The sequence below is a fragment of the Eubalaena glacialis genome, chromosome 1, assembly GCF_028564815.1.
Source record: "Eubalaena glacialis isolate mEubGla1 chromosome 1, mEubGla1.1.hap2.+ XY, whole genome shotgun sequence".
Taxonomy (NCBI): Eukaryota; Metazoa; Chordata; class Mammalia; order Artiodactyla; family Balaenidae; genus Eubalaena; species Eubalaena glacialis.
In genome coordinates this window covers 232,319,009-232,341,450 of record NC_083716.1, presented here as the reverse complement: position 1 = coordinate 232,341,450, position 22,442 = coordinate 232,319,009, and the positions used below count along the sequence as shown (strand labels likewise).

The window sequence follows — 22,442 nt, the reverse complement described above, 5'->3', positions numbered from 1 at the left end:
CTCTTATGACCAAATTACCAGATATGATGATGGCAGTAATTGTCCCAGCCCCGGAACCCAGGCAGCAGCAACAGCGGGATAAAGGCAGTGGGGAAAACAGCAGGGAAGGTTTGAGACCACGCATGGTCCCTGGAGCTCCTGCTTACTTCAAGAGTCAGTGTCAGGGAGAAGAGGGAGATAAGGCTAGAAAGTCCAGTGGGGCCAGGCTGTGGAAGCCTCATGTATTAACCATGCCTTTTATTTTCTCTATTCTGATGCTTTGACATCTGGGGTCTTGCTGACCATGGAAGGACTGCCTCTCCTAGAAGTAGCCAGTTCCTGGAGATATTAAACAACTCACTTGGGAGCACACCTTTCAAATGCAAACCAACCAATCCAGAGCCCACGCCCCAATCACCTCCTGTATTGGGCCCTCATACTCTGGGCCATTATCCACCTGCCCTAATCACCTGTCTGGCCAGGTACCAGACAACTCAGGACAGCCCCTAGACCACAAAGCCCCGTGAAATTATTCAAACCAGTGAATCTTACCTAGCCCCGACCATTCCTTCCTCGGAAACCACAATAAAGGCTCTTGGCCACATTCCCTTTCTCTCCCTCAGCCTCCTGATCTCGGTGCCTCCTCTCCCCTGACATGTACCCCCCAGGATGTGATGTGCCCCAACCTCTTGGGAACTGGGTGCAACTATTTTTTCTGATCTGTTAGCCTAACTGAAGCTCACATCTTCTATTAATACACTATATTTTAAAACACCTGAGGCCATATCCTTATCTAAGGCTCCTCTATGGCACCCATGCTTCCACCAGAGCCAGAGTACAATGGGACACCAGGTGCAGAAACACCAGTACGTAATATGTTCTCTGCAGCCAGGTGTGGTGGGCCTGAAGTTGACGACACTGGTGATACTGAGGATCGTAACCATGACCATCATCACCATGGGAACCGACATTCACCAAGGGTTTACGGCGTCCCAGGAACTGTGCCAAGTGCTTTGATGTGATTCCTTAGTGATGTCAGAACATACTGGGGTTTTATAAAAGCCACTGATTCAGCTCTACTGCCTGAGCCCAGCCTTTCTTTGGATACTGATGTTTCTACCCAGGGCCTTGTATTGGTAAAATGCACCTAAAGAGAGTATCACTTGAAAAATTAGTGACATAAAAATTTTTTTTTAAGGAATAAGACCTAGTTTTCTGCTTTCTACATCGATGCTTTAGGAAATATGATTAAAAAAGAAAACGAAAAGAAAAAGCCTAGCCTTCCCACGTCACATCAATCACACAAGATGGTCACTGGGTCTGAGTTTACGGCAGCAGCCTGGGGGGCGGTTAACCTCGGACCCCTCCCCCCACCTCCCCCCACTTCCTGTACCAGACTGACCGGCTTCACTTCCTCAGGAGAATATGTGCGTACACCACAGGCCAGGTGGGATTGCGGGGGGGGGGCAAAAGAAATGATAAGACAAAATAAAACAAAACAAAACTACTTCCAGCCCCCAGGACAAGATAAAAATCCTCCTGATCTATTTTATGAAGCCAGAGTAAATTTTAATAACCAAACTCATAAAGATTGTACAAAACTAAACTGTAAACCAGTGGTTCTCAAAGTGTGGTCTGGGGAAGCTTCAGAGGCCTCAAGACCCTTTCAGGAGGTTTATAAAGTCTATACTATGTTCATAATATAATATTATTATATATCACATAAAGTATACTTATATATTTATTATCATTTATAAAATGTAAAACAATACACAATTATTTTAATAGTAATAATATTTGCCCTTTTCCCTCTCATTCTCTTATGATACAGTGAAGTTTTCTGGAGGCTACATGACACATGATGATATCACTCTGATAGTTAATAAAAGGTATGTTTTATTTATTCTTGTGTTTTCTAGAAATTTCTAAGGTTTGGGGTATAGATATGTGCATTTTCATAACTAAGTTTGTTCTCAGTACTTCTACTGTGCTTTTACTAGCAATCTTTGGTTAAATCTACTATAACTGATATAACTTCATTATCCACCAATAAATCTTTATTTTGAAATCATGAGGTTTTCCTTGCTCCTATGCAGTAACAGACTAGCAGTACACTTATTGTTTTATGTTGCAACAGTTATTTTTATAATGAAAAATTATAGAAAAGCTTTTCTAATTTAAATATTTTTCTCTAAAACTGTTAAAATTTAAGAATCATTTATTTTAAGATAAAAGAAAATTTGTTTATAAAGTCTTTTTCTTATACTTTTAAGGATGGATCATTGGCTTAAAAAAGAATGATCAGAGGACTCAATTTCTCAACCCACAGCTGCACCATTTATATGAAAAAATGCTGAAAAAAATGAAACCGACTTATCAGAAAGTTCTCTGACTCATGGAAGGGAGGAATCTATTCCAGAAAAGCTGGGTGAAACCGCAAATAAAAAACAAAATTATGATGGAAGTTATCTCTCCCTCAGTTTAAAGATGTCAATAACTTACCTTATGTAAACATTTGAATAGTATTATAAAGCCAGTTAAGGTATAATTTTGAGACCAATCATTCAGAGTCTAAAGGAAAAGAATTTAAATATTTTAAACATAGATGTGACTGAGTTCTTTAAAAGTCAAAAACTGAAAATTTGTTTGTTATAACTTTTCAGACTAGAAATTAAAAAGCCACTGAAGCTGCATTATGGGCATACAGGAACTGTGTATTTTTTTTTTTTTCTGTAAATCTAAAATTATCCCCACCCCCAAGCCCAATTATTTAAAAAACAAAGACACTGAAGACCTTAAAGGGTACGTTATTATATGGCGTTGGTCCAAGAAAAACACACAACAGCCTTGTAGAGCTAATACTACTGAATGCCGGCTGGATGGAAAGTTAGCAAAAGAATTTACAGCATGCTACTTCCCAATGAAACAGTAGCTTGTCGAATTAAAGATTAAGTTGCAAACATGAATGCTGAGTTAATATCTAATCTGCAGAGGTATGCCTGGACCTGCTGTTTGGCTTGTATTCATCCAGTATCAACAGTAACTAGTCATTAAAGACCTTTTATGTAAATACTTGGCAACAAAACACAAGTGACACTAGCTGAAATACCCCACTGAATACCTTTATTGACTTTCATGGTTTAACCTGATATCTGAACTTATGGTGCAAAAGCAAAGGAGGGTAAAACCACTAGTTCCATAGCATCAATCAGGGCATTGCTAACAAGCTCTAGTAGTAGTCACTGTATTCTCCATTACCGCCACAGGTAGATAGATAGATAGACAGACTTATAGATGAATAATAGAAAAATGATAGGTAGATAGAGAGACAGATGAAAGATGATAGAAAGATGATAGAGTTTCATTTAAGAAGTCCTCAGTGAAGCAGCAGGAATTAATTTTATTAAATCTTGATTCTTGTGGCCTGTCTTTTTAGCATTCTGTGTAACGAGAGGATGTACATGATAGTCATCTTGAAGAAAGCATTTGTGCGGTTATTTGATTTGCAAGCTGAATTAGGCACTTTTTTTCAAGGAGCACCACTTTTACTCAAAAGAATGACATAAGAACTATGTTATGCAGACTTGGGTATTTGGCAAACATTTTCTCAAAAATTAATGAGGTGAGCCTGTCACTTCAAGGAAAACAACTGATAGTATTTGTTATCAATAATAAAATTTGAACTCTCAAGAGAAAACAAGAATTTAAAAAAACTTGTACCTGCTACTGTGAGCTTGATAGCTTCCTAACACCTAAAGACTTTTTTGATGAGATCAGTGGTGATATTAACGAACGCAATTTGGAAGGATGTTTTATAATAAAATACGGCAACAACTGGAAGAACTGCAAAAGTGCAAAACCATTATTTCCCCAACTATCAATGCATGAAAATACAAAATCACGTGTGGGTGAAAGAGCAATTGAAAGTGCAAAACAGGCAGGATGCCAGCAGGAATTGTGAAGTAAGCACGTTTGAAAATCTATTCTCCATAAAAGCAAGAACACTGGCAAAAATTGTCAAAATCAATTTCTTCAGGACTTTGAAAATTAACCAAAGGCTGCAACAATCTGATGAGTGTTTATTCAAGAAAAAAACTGGCTCTCAGTAAGAACAGCAAATGTTGTGGCATTTAAACTTGCCCTGTTCCTCTCATTCTCTCCCCAGGTCCCTGAAAACCACCAGCTCTGCAATCAAAGTGAAAACCAGCATCCAAGCAGTCACTGGCGTGAGCAGACAGGTTTTAAGCACCCCAAAGGCCTCATTCTCAGAGAACTGTCATTTTTTGACCTGTCTGGCAATTTCCTGGAAACCCCTCTCATAGAATTTGTCTTTATTTAACCCACTAGTTTGCTTGGGGTCAACTCATAGGCTTTGTTGAAAACACACTCTTAAATAATCAGTGGGTGAAGAAATCACAAGAAAAAGTAAAAAATATTTTGAGATGAATGAAAATGAAGACACAACCTTCCAAAACTTATGAGGTGTAGTAAAAGCAGTACTCAGAGGGAAATTTATAGCTGTATATATTTAATGTATTTAATGCCTACATTAAAAAAGATCTCAAATCAATAAGCTAACTTTATACCTTAAGAAACCAGAAAAAGAAGAGTAGAAGGAAGGAAATAATGAAATTAGAGTAGAGATAAATGAAATAGAGAATAGAGAAACAATAGAGAAAAATCAACAAAAACAAAAGTTGGTTCTTGTAGAGATCAACAAAACTGACAAAACTTTAGCTAGACTGACTGTATTAGTCAGCTTGGGCCGCCATCATAAAATACCACAGACTGAGTGGCTTAACCAACAGAAATTTATTTCTCATAGTTCTGGAGGCTGAGAAGTCCAAGATCAAGGTGCAGGCTGACTCACTTCCTGATGAGGGCTCTCCTCTTGGCTTGCAGACGGCCGCTTTCTCTGTGTCCTCACATGGTGGTGAGAGAGACAGAGTGCTCTGCAGTGTCCTTTCTTATAAGTATACTAATTCCATCAGATCAGGGTCCCACACTTATGATTTCATTTAACCTTAATTACCTCCCTGTAGGCCCTATCTCCAAATACAGCCACACCGAGGGTTAGGGCTTCAACATATGAATTTGAGGGAACACAGTTCAGTCCATAGCACTGACTAAGAAAAAGAGATAAGACTCAGATTAGTAAAATCAGGAATGAAAGGTGGAATACTACTGCCCTTACAGAAATGAAACCGTAAGAAAATACTATGAATAACTGTACACCAACAAATTGATGTCTTAGATGAAATGGACAAATTCCTAGAAGGGCACAAATTACAAAAACTGGCTCAAGAAGAAATAAAAAATATGAATAGACAGACATATAATAAGTCAAAAGATCAAATTAGTAAAAACAAAAACAAAAACAAAACTTCCCACAAAGAAAAGCCCAGGTCCAGAAGGCAGCACTGGTAAATTCTACCAAATATTTAAAGAAGAATTAACAACAACCCTTCACAAACTCTTCCAAAGATGGAAGAGGCGGGAACACTTCCCAACTCATATTATGAGGCCAGTATTACCCTGATATCAAAACTAGACAAGGATATCACAAGAGAAGTCAAACGACAGACTACTATCTATTATGAATATAGATACATAAATCCTCAACGAGATACTAGCAAACCAAATCCAGCAACATATGAAAGGGATTACAAATCATGAAGAAGCAGGATTTATCTCAGAAGTTCAAGGGTGGTTTACCATATGAAAACCAGTCAGTGTAATACACCATATTAATAGAATGAAAGACACCCCCCCCACACACACACACACATGATCATCTTAATTGATGTAGAAAAGGCATTTGACAAAATTCAACACTTAACAAAGCTGGAAAAGAAGGGAACTTTCTCAAACTGATAATGAGCATCTATGAAGAACCCACAGCTAACATCATACTGGACAGTGAAAGACAAACATTCCCCCTAAGATCAGGAAAAGGCAAAGGGTCCACTCTCACCAATTCTATTCAACACTGTACTGGAACTTCTAACCAGGGCAATTAAACAAGAAAAGGATATAAAAGACATCTAGATTGGAAAGGAAGAAGTGAAAATATCTCTATTCGCAGATGACATGGTGGTGTATACAGAAAATCCTAAGGAATCCATCACAAAACAAAACAAAGAAACAAAAACTTTTAGAGCTAATAAATGAGTTCAGTAAGGTTATAGGATACAACAAGATCAAAATACTAAAGTCAATTGTATTTCTATACACTAGCACTGAGCAATCAGAAAATAAGATAAACAAAATGCAAAATAGATGAATAGATTTTAATTAACAGAATTAAAAAAGGTTTATTGATATAGTTTCTGATTCCACATTGCAACTAACCTTTAATAAACTATCACTTGTCCAGTTTTGAAGTAGTATCAAAGAAAAATATTTCTATCCCAAAAGGCTATTAAAATACTCCAACAATTTCAACTACATAAATGTATGAGGCTAGATTTTCTTTATATCCTTCAATCAAAACAACATATTGCAACAGACAGAACCCAGAGGCGGATTTGAGAACCCAACTATTTTCTAATCCAGACATTAAAGAGATTCGTAAAAATAAAATACAATGCTACTCTTAATAGTTTTTTTGTTTTGTTTTGTTTTGGAAAATAATTCTTTTAAAAAAAAATATTTTATTTACATTGACATGTAATGGGTTTATTATTGTCATTTTTATTTTTCTGGCTGCACCTCGAGGCTTGTGGGATCTTAGTTCCCTGACCACGGATTGAACCTGGGCCCTGGCAGTGAAAGTGCCAAGTCCTAACCACTGGACCACCAGGGAATTCCTTATTATTGTCATTTTAAAATTAATAAGTACATTTTATCAGTTTTATATTCTAATTTAGCAAACATTGACAGGCAAAATACACATAAACAAAAGCTCTTTGCAATATTCAATAATTTTAAGAGTATAAAAGTGTCCTAAAACCAAAAATTTGAGGACAGTTACTTCAAACCTACATAAACATTATATATTTTTTCTTTTACGTGTATAAAATATTTAATAATCAAATTTTAAATGAAAAAATGAAATCTTAGAAGAAAATCTAGGCGAGACTACATGTAAAATTTAGGGTTAAGGGAAACCTTAATCAGGATAGAAAACCCAAAGGGTATAAAAGCCAAGATATTTGTCTTTAAATTTTTTTTTAAAGATTTATGACAAAAGAAGTTATAAAAATATGTCAGTAAATAAAAGATACATTTTTAAAATAGTTGCAATTAAGGTGAAAAAGGATCAATATCTATAATATATAGAGAATTCATATGAACCGACATGGACAGACAAACGCAATTTTAAAAATAGAGAAAGGATAGGAATGTGAAATTACAGCACAGCAAATCCAAATATCCAATCAAATAAACATAAAGACACTCAAACTCACTACTCAATGGAGATGCAAAATTAAAATAACAATGAGATCCACTTTACCACCATTAGATTGGCAAAAATAAAAAGAGTAATGACACTTATCGCTGGTAGAGATGGAGGGAAAGGATCCTCTCCTGCTCTGCTAGTGAAACCTGAATTGTTACAGCCTTTCTAAAAAGCAATCTAGAAAAATGTATTGCGATTAAAACACACATACACTTCAACCCAGCAACAGAAGCCCATGTAAATAAAAGCACCACTAAATAAGGATATAGTTGCAAAGATGTTTACTGCAGCATTGTCTGAAGTAGCAAAAATCGGGAAAACTGCACATGCACAGCATTAAAAGGAATCCCAACTGCTACGCTGGTTGACTCAGAGGGATTTCCAGAAGATATTAAGAAGGGAAAAAGGCAACACTGAGGATGTGTGTCTTTGCATCTGTGTGTTATCTCATTTTGTAAAACAAATACTGACAAAAACATCCAGGACTATGGTACATATGTTTGTGTACTTTCTTTGTGTATCTTAGAAGAAAAGTATGAAAGCACATACACATACTATGTTGTTAATATGGGTTTCGTGGGGGCATCACTGTGGGTCAGGGAGAAGCAAAGGATAAAGCTCATGCTGTCTCCTCTAGAAGATGCCTTTCCTGCTTTCCTGACCACATCCTTCTCTTCAGCAATCCATTCCACTCACCTTTCACCCTCGGTGAGGCAAAGTGCTGTCAAAACAGCCACTTTCCAGACAGATTAACCACGATGGCGGAGTAGAAGGACGTGCTCTCACTCCCTCTTGCGAGAGCACCAGAATCACAACTGGCTGCTGGATAATCATCAACAGGAAGACACTGGACTTCACCAAGGAGGATACCCCACGTCCAAGGACAGAGGAGAAGCCACAGTGAGACGGTAGGAGGGGCGCAATCAGAGTAAAATCAAATCCCATAACTGCTGGGTGGGTGACTCACAGACTGGCGAACACTTATACCACAGAAGTCCACCCACTGGAGTGAAGGTTCTGAGCCCCATGTCAGGCTTCCCAACCTGGGGGTCCGGCAACGGGAGGAGGAAATCATAGAGAATCAGACTTTGAAGCCTAGTGGGAATTGATTGCAGGACTTCGACAGGACTGGGGGAAACAGAGAACCCAGTCTTGGAGGGCGCACACAAAATAGTGTGCGCATCGGGACTCTGGGGAAGGAGCAGTGACCCTGGGGGAGACTGAACCAGACCTACCTGCTAGTGTTGGAGGGTCTCCTGCAGAGGCGGGGGCTGGCTCTGTTTCACCGTGGGGACAAGGACACTGGCAGCGGAGGTTCTGGGAAGTACTCCTTGGCGTGAGCCCTCCCAGCGTCTGCCATTAGCCCCACCAAAGAGCCCAGGTAGGCTCCAGTGTTGGGTTGCCTCAGGCAAAACAACCAACAGGGAGGGAACTCAGCCCCACCCATCAACAGTCAAGTGGATTAAAGTTTTACGGAGCTCTGACCGCCACAGCAACAGTCAGCTCTACCCACCACCAGAGCCTCCCATCAAGCCTCTTAGATAGCCTCAACCACCAGAGGGCAGACAGCAGAAGCAAGGAAAACTACAATCCTGCAGCCTGTGGAACAAAAACCACATTTACAGAAAGATAGACAAGATGAAAAGGCAGAGGGCTATATACCAGATGAAGGAACAAGAGAAAACCCCAGAAAAACAACTAAATGAAGTGGAGATAGGCAACCTTCCAGAAAAAGAATTCAGAATAATGATAGTGAAGATGATCCAGGACTTTGGAATAAGAATGGAGGCAAAGATTGAGAAGATGCAAGAAATGATTAACAAAGACCTAGAAGAATTAAAGAACAAACAAACAGAGATGACCAATACAATAACTGAAATGAAAACTACACTAGAAGGAATCAATAGCAGAATAACTGAGGCAGAAGAACGGATAAGTGACCTGGAAGACAGAATGGTGGAATTCACTGCTGCGGAACAGACTAAAGAAAAAAGAATGAAAAGAAATGAAGACAGCCTAAGAGACCTCTGGGACAACATTAAACACAACAACATTCGCATTATAGGGGTCCCAGAAGGAGAAGAGAGAGAGAAAGGATCAGAGAAAATATTTGAAGAGATTATAGTCGAAAACTTCCCTAACATGGGAAAGGAAATAGCCACCCAAGTCCAGGAAGCGCAGAGAGTCCTATACAGGATAAACCCAAGGAGAAACACGCCGAGACACATAGTAATCAAACTGGCAAAAATTAAAGGCAAAGAAAAATTATTGAAAGCAGCAAGGGAAAAATGACAAATAACATACAAGGGAACTCCCATAAGGTTAACAGCTGATTTCTCAGCAGAAACTCCACAAGCCAGAAGGGAGTGGCATGATATACTTAAAGTGATGAAAGGGAAGAACCTACAACCAAGACTACTCTACCCGGCAAGGATCTCATTTAGATTTGATGGAGAAATCAAAAGCTTTACAGACAAGCAAAAGCTAAGAGAATTCAGCACCACCAAACCAGCTCTACAACAAATGCTAAAGGAACTTCTCTAAGTGGGAAACACAAGAGAAGAAAAGGACCTACAAAAACAAACCCAGAACAATTAAGAAAATGGTCATAGGAACATACATATCGATAAGTACCTTAAACGTGAATGGATTAAATGCTCCAACCAAAAGACACAGGCTCGCTGAATGGATACAAAAACAAGACCCATATATATGCTGTCTACAAGAGACCCACTTTAGACCTAGGGACACATACAGACTGAAAGTGAGGGGATGGAAAAAGATATTCCATGCAAATGGAAATCAAAAGAAAGCTGGAGTAGCTATACTCATATCAGATAAAATAGACTTTAAAATAAAGAATGTTACAAGAGACAAGGAAGGACACTACATAATGATCAAGGGATCAATCCAAGAAGAAGATATAACAATTATAAATATATATGCACCCAACATAGGAGCACCTCAATACATAAGGCAACTGCTAACAGCTATAAAAGAGGAAATTGACAGTAACACAATAATAGTGGGGGACTTTAACACCTCACTTACACCAATGGACAGATCATCCAAAATGAAAATAAATAAGGAAACAGAAGCTTTACATGACACAATAGACCAGATAGATTTAATTGATATTTATAGGACATTCCATCCAAAAACAGCAGATTACACGTTCTTCTCAAGTGCGCACGGAACATTCTCCAGGATAGATCACATCTTGGGTCACAAATCAAGCCTCAGTAAATTTAAGAAAATTGAAATCATATCAAGCATCTTTTCTGACCACAATGCTATGAGATTAGAAATGAATTACAGGGAAAAAAATGTAAAAAACACCAACACATGGAGGCTAAACAATACGTTACTAAATAACCAAGAGATCACTGAAGAAATCAAAGAGGAAATCAAAAAATACCTAGAGGCAAATGACAATGAAAACACGACGACCCAAAACCTATGGGATGCAGCAAAAGCAGTTCTAAGAGGGAAGTTTATAGCTATACAAGCCTACCTAAAGAAACAAGAAAAATCTCAAGTAAACAATCTAACCTTACACCTAAAGAAACTAGAGAAAGAAGAACAAACAAAACCCAAAGTTAGCAGAAGGAAAGAAATCATAAAGATCAGAGCAGAAATAAATGAAATAGAAACAAAGAAAACAATAGCAAAGATCAATAAAACTAAAAGCTGGTTCTTTGAGAAGATAAACAAAATTGATAAGCCGTTTTAGCCAGACTCATCAAGAAAAAGAGGGAGAAGACTCAAATCAATAAAATCAGAAATGAAAAAGGAGAAGTTACAACAGACACCACAGAAATACAAAGCATCCTAAGAGACTACTACAAGCAACTCTATGCCAATAAAATGGACAACCTGGAAGAAATGGACACATTCTTAGAAAGGTATAACCTTCCAAGACTGAACCAGGAAGAAACAGAAAATATGAACAGACCAATCACAAGTAATGAAATTGAAACTGTGATTAAAAATCTTCCAACAAACAAAAGTCCAGGACCAGATGGCTTCACAGGTGAATTCTATCAAACACGTAGAGAAGAGCTAACACCTATCCTTCTCAAACTCTTCCAAAAAATTGCAGAGGAAGGAACACTCCCAAACTCATTCTATGAGGCCACCATCACCCTGATACCAAAACCAGACAAAGACACTACAAAAAAAGAAAATTACAGACCAGTATCACTGATGAATATAGATGCAAAAATCCTCAACAAAATACTAGCAAACAGAATCCAACGACACATTAAAAGGATCATACACCATGATCAAGTTGGATTTATCCCAGGGATGCAAGGATTCTTCAATATACGCAAATCAATCAATGTGATACACCATATTAACAAATTGAAGAATAAAAACCATATGATCATCTCAGTAGATGCAGAAAAAGCTTTTGACAAAATTCAACATCCATTTATGATAAAAACTCTCCAGAAAGTGGGCATAGAGGGAACCTACCGCAACATAATAAAGGCCATATATGACAAACCCACAGCAAACATCATTCTCAATGGTGAAAAATTGAAAGCATTTCCTCTAAGATCAGGAACGAGACAAGGATGTCCACTCTCACCACTATTATTCAACATAGTTCTGGAAGTCCTAGCTACGGCAATCAGAGAAGAAAAAGAAATAAAAGGAATACAAATTGGAAAAGAAGAAGTAAAACTGTCACTGTTTGCAGATGACATGATACTATACATACAGAATCCTAAAACTGCCACCAGAAAACTGCTAGAGCTAATTAATGAATATGGTAAAGTTGCAGGATACAAAATTAATGCACAGAAATCTCTTGCATTCCTATACACTAATGATGAAAAATCTGAAAGAGAAATTATGGAAACACTCCCATTTACCACTGCAACAAAAAGAATAAAATACCTAGGAATAAACCTACCTAGGGAGACAAAAGACCTGTATGCAGAAAACTATAAGACACTGATGAAAGAAATTAAAGATGATACCAACAGATGGAGAGATATACCATGTTCTTGGACTGGAAGAATCAACATTGTGAAAATGACTATACTACCCAAAGCAATCTACAGATTCAATGCAATCCCTATCAAATTATCAATGGCGTTTTTTACGGAGCTAGAACAAATCATCTTAAAATTTGTATGGAGACACAAAAGACCCCGAATAGCCAAAGCAGTCTTGAGGGAAAAAAACGGAGCTGGAGAAATCAGACTCCCTGACTTCAGACTATACTACAAAGCTACAGTAATGAAGACAATGTGGTACTGGCACAAAAACAGAAACATAGATCAATGGAACAAGATAGAAAGCCCAGAGATAAACCCACACACCTATGGTCAACTAATCTATGACAAAGGAGGCAAAGATATACAATGGAGAAAAGACAGTCTCTTCAATAAGTGGTGCTGGGAAAACTGGACAGCTACATGTAAAAGAATGAAATTAGAATACTCCCTAACACCATACACAAAAATAAACTCAAAATGGATTAGAGACCTAAATGTAAGACTGGACACTATAAAACTCTTAGAGGAAAACATAGGAAGAACACTCTTTGACATAAATCACAGCAAGATCTTTTTTGATCCACCTCCTAGAGTAATGGAAATAAAAACAAAAATAAACAAATGGGACCTAATGAAACTTCAAAGCTTTTGCACAGCAAAGGAAACCATAAACAAGACGAAAAGACAACCCTCAGAATGGGAGAAAATATTTGCAAACGAATCAACGGACAAAGGATTAATCTCTAAAATATATAAACAGCTCATTCAGCTCAATATTAAAGAAACAAACACCCCAATCCAAAAATGGGCAGAAGACCTAAATAGACATTTCTCCAAAGAAGACATACAGACGGCCACGAAGCACATGAAAAGATGCTCAACATCACTAATTATTAGAGAAATGCAAATCAAAACTACAATGAGGTATCACCTCACACCAGTTAGAACGGGCATCATCAGAAAATCTACAAACAACAAATGCTGGAGAGGGTGTGGAGAAAAGGGAACCCTCTTGCACTGTTGGTGGGAATGTAAATTGATACAGCCACTATGGAGAACAATATGGAGGTTCCTTAAAAAACTAAAAATAGAATTACCATATGACCCAGCAATCCCACTACTGGGCATATACCCAGAGAAAACCGTAATTCAAAAAGACACATGCACCCGAATGTTCATTGCAGCACTATTTACAATAGCCAGGTCATGGAAGCAACCTAAATGCCCATCAACAGACGAATGGATAAAGAAGTTGTGGTACATATATACAATGGAATATTACTCAGCCATAAAAAGGAATGAAATTGAGTCATTTGTTGAGACGTGGATGGATCTAGAGACTGTCATACAGAGTGAAGTAAGTCAGAAAGAGAAAAACAAATATCGTATATTAACGCATGTATGTGGAACCTAGAAAAATGGTACAGATGAGCCGGTTTGCAGGGCAGAAGTTGAGACACAGATGTACAGAACAGACATATGGACACCAAGGGGGGAAAACTGCGGTGGGGTGGGGATGGTGGTGTGCTGAATTGGGCGATTGGGATTGACATGTATACACTGATGTGTATAAAATTGATGACTAATAAGAACCTGCAGTATAAAAAAACAAACAAACAAAGCAACAAATACTAAACTTTCATTGGGTTATTTGTATGGAAATATGTTAATATAAATGTTTCAGACATTACATGAAATTTCTAAAAATCTTATATGTTCTGGTATAATGTTATAAGTCATAATCCTAGTTATTATTTTAAAATGTATATCTCAGAAATAACTGTCTTGTCAACTGCATTATTATGAACTTTCATCAAATCTTTAACCGTGGTCATTTTTAAGTCTTTTGTCAGTTACAGACAGTTCTGGGTGTACTCTGATGCTTTTGTAAATATGTTCCTATAAAAGGGTTTCATCTTCAAGAAATTCATGGAAAAGACTCTGACAAGTACAGGTTTCTGGTAACTGACTATACTGCTGAACTGAATGAATAAGCATTTTCAGAACTCTAATGAAAAACTGATGAACTCATAAAAGTGCTAACAAAAGATCAAGATGAAAAAAAAAATAATTACATGGGACTGAGTGAACTGATGAGGATGAGTATAATTTTTGTGACTTTCTGTTTGAATTAAAAAAAAAAAAATCCCACAAGGACTCAGAGGCAAAGAATATACAAATCAATTTTCACTGCAAAGTAAAGGAGTTGTCACAGTGGAGGATTACTGGACTGAATGTCAATATTATGACATAGTATGAGTGTGTTTCATGTTTGGTAATTGCAATCATTGTTGCTTTTGTTGTGGTCATCCATGTACAATGCTTGGTGTCAGTCTATTTATCTCTTGTAAAAATAAAATACAGTGTGTGTGTGTGTGTGTGTGTGTGTGTGTGTGTGTGTGTGTGTGAAAAATAAATAAATAAATAAATATAACATTAAAAAAAAAAAAACAGCCACTTTCCAGTTTTCTCTGAGTACTCCGAATTTCTGCAGCACTTCTTGTTTCTATCACATTCATGGACCTATGAGCGCATATTTATTTTCTATTATTTGCTGTTTATATATGTGTTTATATATGTCTCGCAAGAGACAAAATCATGTAGTGGTTAACAGTGTGGACAAGTCAGACCACCTGGGTTTGATTCCTGGCTGCATCACTTATCAGCTGTGTGAACTCGGCAAGTGACATATTTTCTCTGTTTCCCTGTCTGTGAAATGGAACAATAACAGCACCTGTCACCGGGTTCTTGTGAGGAATTAACGGGTAAATAGTACGTGTAAGGTGCCTAGAACAGTGCCTGGCACGTGGTGATGCTACACACGCTATTATCAGGGTCTTTATTACCTCACCTATCTAGATTTTAAACTCTTAGAGGCATTTTAAACCATAGATACTCTTTTAAATTTCTTTTGGATCCCTGCCCCATTATTTCCTAGAATAATGTTATTTTAAGGTCCTCAAATATTTGTTGAATAAGCAAGTGAATGGCTCTTAGATTTCAGAAGTCTATAGAGGAAGGAACTGCTGAGCACATGATTGTCACTTTCATGGCAACCAGTAAGTAAATGTCCATGGCTGATCTAACCCAGCCTTTAAACCTGTTTTGTTAAGAGGGGAGAATATTTGTCTTAAAAATCAATCTTCTGGAATAGCACAGAAAGGCCTTTCATCTCCACTTACAAAGCCACTTATGAGCTAGACACAAGGAACTCGCCTCAAACTGTAAGAAAACGTGAGCCATTTGTGGTGAGAATACTGGAATCAGGACTCCTTGTGATTCACCTTCGACCCTTTGGGAACATATTATCCATGTTTAATATAAAAATAAACTGTATTAGATAATAACACATTTCTTCAAAGCACTAGGTGAGATGCGTTGGAACCCTTAAATTGTTGTTGTCATTTGTCCATTCTCTCCTAGGTACTGTCCAAGCTTATCTAATGATAGTTTTTTTTTTCCTCTGGAGCTTTAAATGGTCCAAGAAGAGTATAAGAAGCAATTTAGAAAATAATGAAAACACCTGTCCTTCTGACGCCATCCTCTCTCTCCCCTCCTGCTTTGAATGTTCAACCTTTCCCTCTCAACTGGATCCTTCCCAAACAGCATTTTAACATGCTTAGGTATCTCCCAAATGAAAACAAAACAAAAATGCCCTGTTTAGCAACCATCCAACTCTCTTCCCCTGCTCATAGCCAAACCTGTGGGAAGAGCTGTATGTACTTATTAGCTCCATTCTCTTACTTCCCACCCACTCCTCAACTACTCAGTTTGGCTTTTGCCTCGTTAGTCTTCAAAAATGCTCAGCAGCCAACCTCCGTCCACTAAATCCAGCGTGCCCTTCTTACTTCTCACCTCACGTGGTGAGTCTGCAGCCCTGGGCCCTGCTGATGCAGGCCTTTCTTCACCTCTCAGCCACACTTCCTCATCCCCAGACCTCACCCAGGGAATTTCCAGTGTCAACTAAGAGGGTGTAACTTTCCGCACCTTTCTGCTACGTATATATGAGCAGGTATATAATTCATCAGGATGTGTGTTTATAAGTTTGTTTTTTCTGAAATTGACTCACACTGCTCATGTTACTTTGCAATTTCCTTTTTCCATTTGACGTTATATCCTAGACAGTCTACAAGTCAGAAAAAAACTAACTCTAGTTAACTTTTTATGTTGGTATGTGTATGTATATGTATTCAGACATAACTAAATAAGTGTTAATACATCAGGACAAGTCATTACATTTTTAGAAATTAGAGAGAAAAATCAGATTTTGCATCTGGGGATCCTTGAGAGTCTCCAGCGGAGCAGGCCCAGTGGCCGAAGTTGCAAGGGCACAGATTTCAGCTCAATGTAAGGCAAGGCAGCCATAATTTACCCCGGCCTCCGGCCCCTCCTAGAGCCATTTTACCTTTAGAGGCACTAAGCAGCTAACTGAAAACAGTGGCTTCGTTATCTGTGTTTTGGGTTTAAATAATTTTGCTGTCTCCTTCAAAGTTGTCACCTTAGGAAGTGACAGACACATTCCAACAACAGTGTGACTTGCACAACTGATTTTTGGAGATTTTCCTGTAGTCTAAGCATCTTTCACTTTCTCCCCACACCCATACCCCCCCCACCCCGCCCCCAGTTTAAAAAGTAACACCTGGCCTTGGGGAAAGCTGAGTAAAGTAGAGACCTGCTGGCTCCTTCCCAGGTCGTCCTGGCTAGTCCTCCACAGTGCGCGTCAGGACCATGACAGAGGGAGAGCCCAGAACCTGCCGACCTGAGCTCATCACAGAGAGTCAAGTTTTGGCCCCAAATGACAGGTCCTTTCCTTATAATTTTCCAGCTAAACCCTTTCAAGAATCTTCTGAAAATTCTAATTATCACAACAAATATTTTCAAACACTAGCTTCTTAAAATAAAAATCTGCACAGAGTAGCAAAAAGTCCAGAAAATTAAAAGATGTCTATATTCCTTCATTTACCACAGACTATAACTTCCACAGGGAAATTTCCAAAAGTTGAATTTCCATCATTAACAGCTGAACCAAATGAATTTTCCCTTGCAGTACAAAAACAAAGGGGTTAATAGCAATAAAATAAAACCACCCCACAGGGATAACAGATAGGGGGGAAAAAACAGATCTTGAGGGGAGCTTTTTATGGACAAAAAGTTATTGGAATTAAATAATTAAGATATTAACTCAAAGTATAATATAAAACAGTGCTGAAGGGTGAGACACACAGGCGGTGTCTTTTCACAGTCCTGAGAAGGCCAGTGAGTCAGGGAGCTGGGTTCTCTCCAGAGTCGGCAAACAATGGCCTGTGGTCGTTAGGCCAGTAAACTAAGAAGGATTTTCACATTTTTAAATGTTTGAAAAAAAATTTTAATGACACATAAAAATCATATGAAATTCAAACTTCAGGACACATTAAAAAAAAAAAAAGGTTTATGGGAACACAGCCACGTTCAACCATTTATGTAATGTCCATGGCTACCTTGTGTTACAATGGGTGGATCTGGGTAGATGAAACTGACGGTGTGGCCTGCAAAGCCTAAAATATTTACTAGCTTCCTCTTTATAGAAAAAGTCTGCTGATCCCTGTTCTAAACCAGATTTTACTGCCATCAGCTCTGTGTGACCTTAGGCTGGCCTCCTCCCTTCTCTGGATCCACCTTTGTAAAGGAAGGGGCCTGGAGAAGGGGCCAGGATGCCCGGCCGAAGTCCAGAACTGCAGCGAGCAGGGGCACCCGCTGGCGCCACCTACAGCCCATTAGGAAAATGGCAGGCGGGAGGCTGTCTGCAGAGGGACAATCGCTCACAGATCTGTCCTCATTGGCGGAGCCGTCCTCGTTGGTGGAGGGCTCGTAAATGAACTGTCTCCCCCACTGATGCCATCAATGAACAAAAACTTGGCTTCTACACACCTTTTACATGGACAGACCACAGCTCCAAATAACAACGCATCTTCCAGCGTTCACTTCAGGAATAAATGCTCCCCACGAAATAGAGGGAATGCAAATCACTTATTACCACAGAGAACAAGAGAGGACAGCCATGTATGGGTTTTTTAGGTCTGAAGGAAAAATAATGAAATAGCTTGTCATGTGAAAATCCGTCTATAGCCCATGAGTCACCATTCTCTACACCACTTCACAGGACTCGCTCAGGCTCACTCCTTCTGAACCTTCACGCTCTAAAAAACCAGGTAAGCAGATTTTTCACACCAAAGGAATGCAAATGACAGGGTAAAGTGGTAGGTTCTGCCAGCTCTGACCCAAGCCCCGGACTCCCACCCTGGAGATTCTCCCGGGGAGCCTCCTGACCCAAAGTTCACACCCACGAGGAAGACAGGGGAGGCTCACGCCCCTTCAGGGCAAAAGACTCAGCTGAAGACCTGTCATCTTTCAGCCTCCCATCAACCCAAGTGCCGCAGAGTGTGGCCTCTCCGTGCTGGCTGCAGCAAGCCCACCAACGTGCGGCCGACAGTCTCCAGACACGCCCCCCGCAAGTCCTCCCACCCTGCAGCCGCGTGTGGGTGGCGTCTAACTGCCGCGCCCCCGTCTGGGCCGGTCTCGGCACACGCCCCGAGCAGAACTCAGCCTAAGCGATGTTCTGAGGCTGCTGAGCCCATGCAAGGACTGGAAGCTTTCACTTCTTTCCCCTGGAGCCCGGCCCCCAACCCATAAGGCAGTCCAGGATGGGCCGCTGAGTGATTAGAGGCCACGTGGAGAGGGCCTGTGGCGGACGCGATGCCAGCTCAGACGCGGAGAAGAGCCACTGACACCCCAAGAGAGGCCAGCAGAAAACCACCCGGCTGAGCTCTAGCCGACCCACAGAACTGTGAGAAGTAACGCAGCAGGGACTGAAAGCTCCGTTTCTGGACTAACTTTCCAAGGCAAGGAAGAGACTCAGAATAGTTGGCCCGAGTTTTCTATGTGGTGTCAGGAGCCTCCAACTTACTTCATCATCTTCATCTTCGTCATCATCAGATTCAGGAACACCGTCCAATAGCTCTTCTACAAAGAAAAACATCAATGAATAACCGCAACCACAGTTGGGAGGCTTGGCCAACAAAATCCTTTAGCCGCTGCAGAGACACGTAAACACCCTAGTGAGAGTTAGGTTACAGCAAAACAGTCACGCTGCTGGTACCATTTCAGCCATAGTTTGATATCCTCCTAAGCAATTTTAAATATCTCTCTCCATTTTTATCAGAACACATTAGTAGTAGCATGAGAAAAATGAAAAGCCAACATATCATTTGAGAGTAACTTAGGGGAAAGAAAGTAAACTAGTATTATTGCTAAGCATTGTGCTAGATAGCATCATACGTGTTATTTCACTTAATCGTCAGTGAGAGTTTGTTGACTTTTATTCCCATTTTATAGCAGATAGCAAATAGAGGCACAGAGGATAAAGGACTTTTTTATGGTCACATTCCCAGCAAGTGAGAGTTGACATTCAAACAAAGTCTATTTCTAAATCCCATGATTTTTCCACAGAGGCTGGGGTAGTGATCACGGCAGGCAGAGTTCCCCAAGGCTCCCGTGGTTCATTGCTAGATCTTAAAAGAGTTTACAAAAGAGGAATAAATTAGTAGCACAGTGGAGTCAGAGAAAGAATAAGCCTCTGTTTCTTCATCTGTAAAATGGGTATCAGACCTCCTACTTCCTAGGGTTGTTGGGGGCATTTTACAACAAACCAGAACCAAACCACCTGGCCCAGGGCCAGGTACACAGTAGGCATTATGTAGAAGCTGGTTACTTTCTCCTTCACGAAGCCTTGCCTGATCCCTCACTGAGCAGTCACCTCCCTCTCAGCATTTTCTCTAGAACTCTCTGACAGTACTCACCACCTTTTAGGTCTGAAGGAAAAATAATGAAAAAGCTTGTCATGTCAAAATCCATCTACAGCCCATGAGTCACCATTCTCTATACCATGTGACTAATGAATGAATGGCTATGACTTGTCTGGGTATGTTTCTCACCCACTGCACTGCACTGTGAGTCCCCGGGGCCAGAGCACCTGACCTACTCAGCACCTTCCTTATTATCACTCATTTCTTGAACAGACGACATGAAAGTGAAGAAAGCCGGAGAGAAGAGGAAAGGAAATCAAACAGGAAATAGGAGGACAGAAGGAAACAAAGGCGCTGAAGAGACTGCCCAGCACACTTAGGAAGGCAGCGGATGCACGTAGACTTAACCAAACCCCAAAACCATTTCCTAGAAGGGAATCCGTAGAAACGCCAGGACTCCCGTTGTCCTCGGCGCAGCCCTCATTCTGAAGGGAAGGACTCCACTGACCCGGCTGGACCGAAGCCAGCAGGACACTCGCAGGGCTCGCACGCCTACCGTGGGCTGTGCCGTTGTCGTGGAAGCTACTTTGCATACTGGAGGATGTTGTGTCACCTGCATCTGGGCTGAAGCTTAATAACCCAACGTCTATGCCCTCCCAGCCCCTGAACAGCACTGCTCCTTCCCACCTTCGGTAAGTGGCTTTCACAATGGGGAGGCTGCTATATTTACCAACTGTAAATTAAACCTTTCTTCTTCAAATATGGAAACGCCTTTTTTTTTTTTTGAATCTCAGATATTTCATGAGGCCACAGGCTAGTCCAGCCACACTGCCCCCTCCCCCTCCCCTGTGGGCTCAGACTCAACCTACTTTCGGAACAATGCAGTTCTGTGAACTCAAGTCCCTTACAAGCCTCTCAGCTCCTCCTCTCCGGGAGGACGTGGACACGAGCCCTGCTTCCCACACTGCTCCCTGGGCTGTGGGCCCAACAACAGGGAGCTTGAGTTACCAGCATCCCTTCTTTCCTGAGGGCCCTCCGGGGAAGCCGGCTCCGCCTTGCTCTGCCCAGTGACCAGTCAGGTCGCCCTGTCCTCTCTTTGGTGACCGGTTGGTATCTGCCGGTCCCCCTTGCTGAGCGCGGGAGTCACGGACAAAACTCCCTGCTGCTGCTGGCCATTCACTTCCACTTGTCACATCACCAGGCCGGGAGCTCCCCCTTAGGCTTCGCCAGAGCAGTCCTTCCCCTCCTGTGGGGTTAGAGTTCTAAAATACATGGGAATTTTTGTACCTGAGGACCTTAAAACTCCACTAGAAAAAGAGTGCTAGAGGATTGAGATGGACTTGAATTATGAAAACCCATGTACGTGTTTTCATGTTCACTAAAATAAAACAAGAAAGTCGATACTCTAAAAAAAAGATTGTAAAATCTAAAACTAGATTTACTAGTTTAAGATTCACCTATCTTAAACTAGTAAATGACTCATAACTCACACTCGGCTATCAATTTCCCCTTGAGGATGAAGACTGGAATGGATGGAAACTCTCCAGCTCTCCCTCCTCTAGGTTTAAGCACGATGCTTGTAGATTCATTTTGACTTGATGGCTCTTGACAGGTATCCTAAGGTATTTATGTGTATGTATCTGGTCCTCCACCCAAATATTCAATGACTTTCTAATTTTGCTTCAAAGTAGCAGACTCCTGGGTAATCATCTCTGGAGTCCTGCCACTGTCCTATGGATACAGAACAGCTTCTGTGCTTGAAATGAAAAAGAACTACTGTAGGCACTCCATTTAAACTGGAACTTCCGGAGCTGAGCAGGTAGATCCCAAGTCTGTCCTGAATACACAAGGTTGTAAGGCTTTGGCTCTGTCCAGGACAACTTCTTGCTAAAGCACATCCCTTACAGAAATGTAGACTGACCCCTCATCCTCACATTCGTCAGCATGCTGGTCCAAGGGCCAGCTTTATGTAAGAGGAAGAGATGTTTTTTTGGCCAGAGAAACAAGGCACCCTGCTTTCTGGCTGCCTGGGAGGAGGGAAGACTGATAAGGAAATAGAGGTGAGTGTGTCTTGATAGACTGACTGAAACAGAGTCAGCCTTGAAGAAGGTTCCCAACCCAAACCTGACCCTGACGCTGCAGAGGACTCCTGGCCTGGGAGGGAGGTCTCGGCATAGCTAGCGACCTCAGAGCAGATAGGCAACAACTTTTCCCAGCATTCCCCTGCCTTCCCAAACTGTGGCCTGCACAGAGAAGGTTAGGGAGTAACCT

General features: G+C 40.4%; 1 protein-coding gene across 5 annotated transcripts in view; it reads right to left on the bottom strand.

Moving 5' to 3' along the window:
* ARMC9 (armadillo repeat containing 9) overlaps positions 1 to 22,442 on the bottom strand; it is a 145,204-nt gene that overhangs the window by 47,605 nt on the left and 75,157 nt on the right. For all 5 annotated transcript variants that reach the window (XM_061188375.1, XM_061188384.1, XM_061188397.1 and 2 more), the window contains exon 19: positions 19,334 to 19,389. In XM_061188375.1, the coding sequence (XP_061044358.1) occupies positions 19,334 to 19,389 (56 nt within the window). The remainder of the gene's footprint in view (positions 1 to 19,333; positions 19,390 to 22,442) is intronic.